This window comes from Drosophila willistoni, unplaced genomic scaffold (genome assembly GCF_018902025.1).
Source record: "Drosophila willistoni isolate 14030-0811.24 unplaced genomic scaffold, UCI_dwil_1.1 Seg149, whole genome shotgun sequence".
Lineage (NCBI taxonomy): Eukaryota > Metazoa > Arthropoda > Insecta > Diptera > Drosophilidae > Drosophila > Drosophila willistoni.
Window position 1 is genome coordinate 136,016 of NW_025814106.1, and position 6,527 is coordinate 142,542.

The following is a 6,527-nucleotide window of genomic DNA, read 5'->3' on the forward strand; positions in this document are numbered from 1 at the left end:
ATATGAGGAGCGGCTGGTGGATTAAATTTCCATTTAATGTCATCGAACGCCGGTTGCACGGCGTTGAAGTTGATCGTCTGCGCTTTGTCACAGATAATCTTTTCAGCAGCTTTGAAGTTAGTGCCATTGTCGCTGTAAATTTCTCTCGGGGTCCCGCGCCGATTGATGAAGTTTCGGATGCACATTATGCACGATGCAGTGTCCAAAGAGCACGCCAGTTCTATATGCACTGCCCGTATGGTTAGGCAGGTGAAAATAACGCCCCATCTTTTTTCGCTTCGCCGTCCTACAGCAACCAAGAAGGGCCCGAAGTAGTCGATACCGACGTAAGTGAAGGGACGTTGGTAGGCAGCCAGCCTGGCGATGGGCAGGGGAGCCATTTGCGGTGGAACAGGCATGGCGCTATCATTTTTACAGCGTTGGCAAGACTTCCGCATGCCTTTGTATAAGACTCGTAGGCGTGGTATGTAAAACATGCCTCGAATCCTGTTAATACACGTCTCATGGGATGTGTGGTGCATTTCCTGATGATACCAGTTCACTATGAGCCGAGTAATGTGTTGCCCATATGGGAGCAGTATTTGGTTTTGGCCGTTTAGGTTTTCTGCTCGCCCTCGGGTACGTAGGAGCTGGTTTTCATCTAGAAAGATATTCAAACATATGAGTTTAGAATTTGTTTTAAAGGTTTACCTCTCGTTAAGTTGCGAATTTCTGGGTTGAATTCAGATGACTGCGCATGCCGCAGTAGGAGTGTGCGTGCCTGCTGAATCATCTCGTAAGACACCTCTGTAGGTGGCGATGCCTTCTTTTGTTTCGCTTTCAGTTTCTCAATGTAGAGAATAAAGCGCGCTAAAGCTCGATATAGCCTGCGCCAGTCGGAAAAATATTCCGCGTTAAGTTTTAGCTCCATCGGCGAATTGTCGATGAAGAGTATGTTATGCCTGACTTCAGCATTGTTTGGTGGCCCCAAATCATCGCATTTTGGCCACTCGTGTTGATCCTGCAGCAAATAGTCTGGACCGTGTAGCCAAGTTTTATATTTATTGGCGTTGTTTGTTTTAGTAGCAAGATCTGCAGGGTTAAGGTTGGTTGGAACCCAGTTCCATTGGCTAACGTTTGTGAATTCCAGTATTTCGCCCACGCGGTGCATGACGAATTGCTGAAACTTTCGTGGATCCATACGAAGCCAATTGAGAACAGTCTTTGAGTCGGACCAATAACAACTCGAGTTAATTGACAAACTTGGATTGCGTTGGATTCGGTTACTCAGCTTTGCTCCGATAACTGCGGCTTGCAGTTCCATCCTTGGTATAGATAGTGGACTCAACGGTGCCACTTTCGCCTTGGAGGCCACGAAGCTGAGGTAGGTTCTTTCCCCCTGGCGTATCCGAAGGTAGCAGACTGCTGCGTATGCCAATTCGCTGGCGTCAACGAACGTGTGTAACTGGACATCATGGACTTGATCGCTGCTGTTGAAATAACATCTCGGGATGGTCAATCCGGCGATTGTTGTAAGGATCCGTTTCCATCGTATCCATTTGGGTAACAATGCGTCGGGCAAACCAGTATCCCAACCAATGCCGCTTCTCCAGACTTCTTGCAGTAGGATTTTCAGCTCTATTGTAAAGCATGAGATGAAGCCGAGTGGGTCGTACATTGACATAAGTACTTGCAAGGGCTCGCGTTTGGTTGGTGTTTTGTCACTGTCTAAAACGTTGCGCTTCAGCCTGGCGAACTTGCAGATGAATGTGAATACGTCGGAGTTCGGCATCCAATATAAGCCGAGTACCTTTTCTGTTGCGGTAATTTCGACAGCTTCGGGAAGTAGCGAATCGCTCTTTAGTATTCGTAGGACCTCCTTTGAGTTTGAAGACCAATTGCGTATGTGGAAACCACCTGCTGCATGGATGTCTCTGACTTGAGTTGCGATGTTTCCGACTTCCACGTAGTTGTCGCCGCTGTATATAAAATCATCCACGTAGTGGTATTCCTTCATGCCTTGTGCTGCTTGAGGGTACTGTTGGCAGAATCGATCTGCATTTTTGTCACGAATAAAGTGTGCAATGCAGGGTGCGCAATTGATTCCGAAAGTAAGCGCTTCCATAACATAGACGTTAGGCTCTTGCCTCTCGGATTTGCTGTCGAACCACAGAAACCTTTGCGCATGGGTGTCTGCTGGTCTCACTCGGATCTGGTGGAACATCTCGGCGATATCGCCACAGATCGCCACTCGTCCCACTCGGAATGAGAGTAAGAGGTCAAACAGGGAGTTTAGGAGATCTGGACCACTCCAGATGTAGTCATTCAGGGCCTTGCCGCTGGATTGGGCGGCTGCGTCCCATACAAGCCGGACCGTCTCTGGTTTATTATACCATACCATGTCCGTCTGTTTGGTGCAGCTATTTCCTCCGGCGTCAGCATGCGAGCATAGCCCTTTTCGACGAGGTTTTCGATTTGCTTGGTGATTTGCTCCTTCAACTGTGGTTGTCGGGAAAATTGCTTTTGTAGGCATTTAAGCCGTTTTAGTGCGTTTGCGTAGCTATCAGGTAATAAAACTTCAGGGTCTTTCCACATTAGACCGACCTCGTACCTGCCGTTCTTCAAGGCGGTAGTAGATTCAAGTCTGGTTGGAGTTTGAGTTTCTTCTGGTGATGATAGCGGTTTTGCTGTGGTAGCGTCTAATGAGAACGCTTGTTTGATGATCTCATGCAGCTTGGCGTCTGCGTCTCGGCATCCACACATGTGAGCGCTGACATTAGCTCTAGTGGTCCTTGATGGCGTGGAGCTTTGTAGTGCCCATCCCAGTCGCGTCTTTGACGCTATTGGTTGGTGCCATGCCCCCTCTTTGATTTTAAGGAGTACGGCGAGGTTCCAGTTATTTGTGCCTATTAGGAGGCTTGGGCGTGCGTTGGTGTATGATGCTATCGGTAGTCCCGCTAGGTGGGGGAATTCTTTGGCGAGAACCCCTGTCGATAGACTGTACAGGTAGATCCAGGGTATCTACACTGTGAACCTCTTCCAAGTAGAATTGATTGCCATTATGTGGATTGGCAACCTTGACCTTGTTGTCGATGAGCGTTAGTGCCGATCCCTCATCTAGAAATGCAAAAGTGTTAGTGACTTTCGTTTTATTGATGATTTGTATTGGAATGACACGGAAATATGTTGAGCCAGACTCTCTGGATCGTTGGGTGTGCTTGCCCTCCGGCGTATGCACGTTGGTGACCATAGCTGGTCTGTTTGGACTGCTGGATTTCGCAGCCTCTGGCATCGGCTGCATCTCATGGATCAATGGGTGATGTTTGCTTCGGCAGCCTCGTATGCCGCAAACCTTTTCACGTTGGCACTTTTGGTGATGACGGTTTAGGCATTGTTGGCAGAGCTTGTGATTTTTCAGAAAAGACATCTTTCGTTGATGTGGCGTGGCTTTGAACGATGGGCAGCTGTGTATTTTGTGCCCAGGTTCGTTACATACGACGCACGTAATTTCCTTGACCTGCTCTTTAGGTGCCTCTGTGTGATGATTTAGGCTTCCGCTCTTCTTATGGTAAAGCGGCGATGTTACCTGGCTTGCTGCTTCAGCTATGTCGTAGATCCATTTGCTAAAAGATTCCATTGATGGTACCTTAGTGTCTTTGGGAAACATTGCCCACTGCAGCTTCAATTGTGTGGGGAGTTTCTCTAGTAGCTCTTGTACGAGCATTGGGTTTTGCATGTAACCTGTGAGTCCACATGCTTCCATCGTTGAGTAGATGTTTCGTACACACAGTGCGTATTCGATAAGTGGTTCAAGCTTATCTTTTATTGCGGGTAGTTGCCGCGTTTTTTCCAGTAAGTTGTGCAAAATATGCTCTGGCCGACCGAAACACATACGTAATGTTTGTATGATTTCAGGGACCATTGCTGGTAACAGGAGTTTGGATTGAACTAACTCACGTGATTTTCCCTTCAGGCTAGCTTGCAGCCGCATAAGATTTTCTGCATTCGTATACCCAGCGATTTCCGTATTTGTCTGAAAACTACTGTAGAATAGAGGCCAGTTCTGAGGATTGCCATCAAATGTTGGAAGCTCTTTCGGTATCGCTTGACGGGCTGCAAGTTGTGCCGCGCTTGGTATTGCTGTGTTTAGGTCTATTTCCATCCGCACTTTACTTTCTGGATAGTACGATGCAGCCCTGGTTTGAGTATTTGTGAAATTCCAGGGAGCCATCGGCGTAGCACTTAGGTGCGGTTGTTCGCGTGTCGTAGCACGCGTGTTGTTTGAGGTTAGGAACGGCAGCTGCGGTGCCTCGTGATCGTAATGCCACGTGTCACGCACAGCTGAGTGTGTGACCATCGCTTTTTGTTTGGCAGAAGTAAAAATAGGAACAGCCGTCCTAGCTGTGTCCGGGAATATTTTTGGCAGGGCGTTGCTCAATATGGTTGTGATGACTTCCGATGACACGTTGACGCAGTCGCAGTTCCAGCTGTTCTCAGATTTCTCGTCTATTACTCCAACGCAGTCGAAATGATACCAGGAACAGCATCGGTTGCATTGCACCATGCGGTCATTGTCTTCCTGCATGCATTTCTTGCAATGATATATTCCACTTGATAAGTCTTTTGTTGCCATGGTTTACCAATGAGTTTATACTTTTAAGCGATGTTGATTAGTTATGTGACCTATGTAGGTCGTAAACGGTTGACCGTTGAGGTTATGTATCACAATTTAGTGATTGGTTATGCAATCATCGAGGTTAACCTCTATATGATTGGCATGTAGAACCGTGGGTTGACCCGTCGAGTTGAGTTAAATAATTAACTTTTCAGGTTCATTTAGTGGTTTACCACTGTAAGATTAATTTATGGAATTAATCTGTAGAATTAATTTTTAGAATTAATTCATTGCCTTTATGGCGTAATTTATAGAATTAATTTATAGAATTAATTCCTGGCATAATTTATAGAATTAATTTATAGAGTTAATTCCTGCCATTAATTTATAGAATTGTTGAGTTTGGCGCTAAGGTTCGATGTTTTAGCGGGCCCACAAGAAACTTCACTTCATTGATACTTCATTTATTTCTTCCACGTGTATTTCTTATGCTAATGGGGTGTGTATGGTGTGTGTGCCGTATGCGAGTCGTTATTATGCGAGCCGCTATGATTGTAAGCGAGCCGTTTGTAAGCGAGCCGTTTGAGAGCTGCTATGATTGTAAGCGAGCCGTTTGATTGTAAGCGAGCCGCTATAAATTAATCGCCCTTACTCGCGGTTGTAACCAAACTGTTCTGTCCGCCGCTTAGCAAGCATAGAACCTAACATGTAAGCTTAAAGCGCAAGATGCAACGGTTAATTTCCCAGCACGTAGGCTGGCGCTTAAGTATAAGTATGAAAATGAAAGAGAATGAGTGATATGGGTTAACCCATTGGTGGCTGCGTCGGGTCTGCTGGGCAGTTAGCGAATTTCGGCGGCAACAGAGAGGGTTGACTACATTGCGAATGGCAACAAAATCATTGACTCTATAGGATAATGGTGCCCTATGCCTTAACGCGTACTGCTTTTCATTGCGCTCCTGCGATAATTGAATTTTCGCACTTGCCTCTTGCCTAGTGGCCTCAAGGTTACAGGGGTTTTCTGAACTAAATTTCTCGTCAAGATACTCGGTTAATTCGTCTACTAAGGGGCCTCGCTGATCGCAACCAAACAACAACATTGACAGAGTTTTACCGGTACTACACTGCACTGAGTTATTAATAGCGAACTCGACACGATTAACTAATTTATACCAATCGGCTTGGGCTAAAGGTTCTGACAGCTTTCCCAACATTGGGGTCAACACACGGTTCACACGTTCGACCTGCCCATTGGTTTGAGGGGCAGCAGTCCCTACTTTAATGTGGTCAATATTTCGATTTTCTACAAACTCAGCAAACTCAAACGACGTAAAACACGTACCTCTGTCGGATATAACTCTTCTTGGTCGGCTATAATAATCAAAATATTTTTCTAACGCGGCGGTTACTTCTTTGGTACTAGTGGAATTTACGGGATACAATTTGACAAACTTTGTAAATGCGTCAATCACTACCAAAAGGTGCTTTCTTTTTGATGTAACACTCGGTAAGGGACCTAAGTGGTCAACATGGATAGTATCAAATGGAATCGGACTTTTCGGAATACTATGCAAGGTTCTATTATGTATAGTTCTTGGAACACTATGTAGAATACACGGCAGACAATCTTTTATAAACGAGTCAACCTTTGGATTCATTAATGGGAACCAGTACTTTTCTTTCAAATTGTTTACACATTTCTCAACGCCTAAGTGACCTAGTTTCTCGTGACACCTTCTTATTAATTCCCCTTGCATGCGAGCCGGTGCATACAAACACAGTCTTTCCTTAGCATTTCTTTTGTACACTATACCATCTATTAACTCAAATCTAACATCATTGCCTTTTTCTAAATTTTCTCTTAGTTTACGGATATCCGGATCTCTTATTTGTTCTGACTGCAATAATAAATCAACATCTTGCGGAGATGCAC

The 6,527-nt window shown here is 45.5% G+C and overlaps 1 protein-coding gene across 1 annotated transcript; it reads right to left on the reverse strand.

Annotated features, from left to right (window-relative positions):
* Positions 1–595: 595 nt before the first annotated feature.
* On the reverse strand, positions 596–2,380 carry LOC124460873. The gene is made up of 2 exons (XM_047012475.1): positions 785–2,380; positions 596–640 (listed from the first exon to the last, which is right to left on the reverse strand). Exons 1-2 carry the CDS (start codon positions 2,378–2,380, stop codon positions 596–598), a joined length of 1,641 nt encoding a protein of 546 aa, XP_046868431.1.
* Positions 2,381–6,527: the final 4,147 nt, after the last annotated feature.

Excerpts from the sequence above, each read along its gene's own strand:
- LOC124460873 (XM_047012475.1), bottom strand. The coding sequence starts at position 2,380 with ATGGTATGGTATAATAAACCAGAGACGGTCCGGCTTGTATGGGACGCA. Across the intron at positions 641-784 it reads AGGCATCGCCACCTACAGAG|ATGAAAACCAGCTCCTACGT; the intron begins GTGTCTTACGAG and ends ATATCTTTCTAG.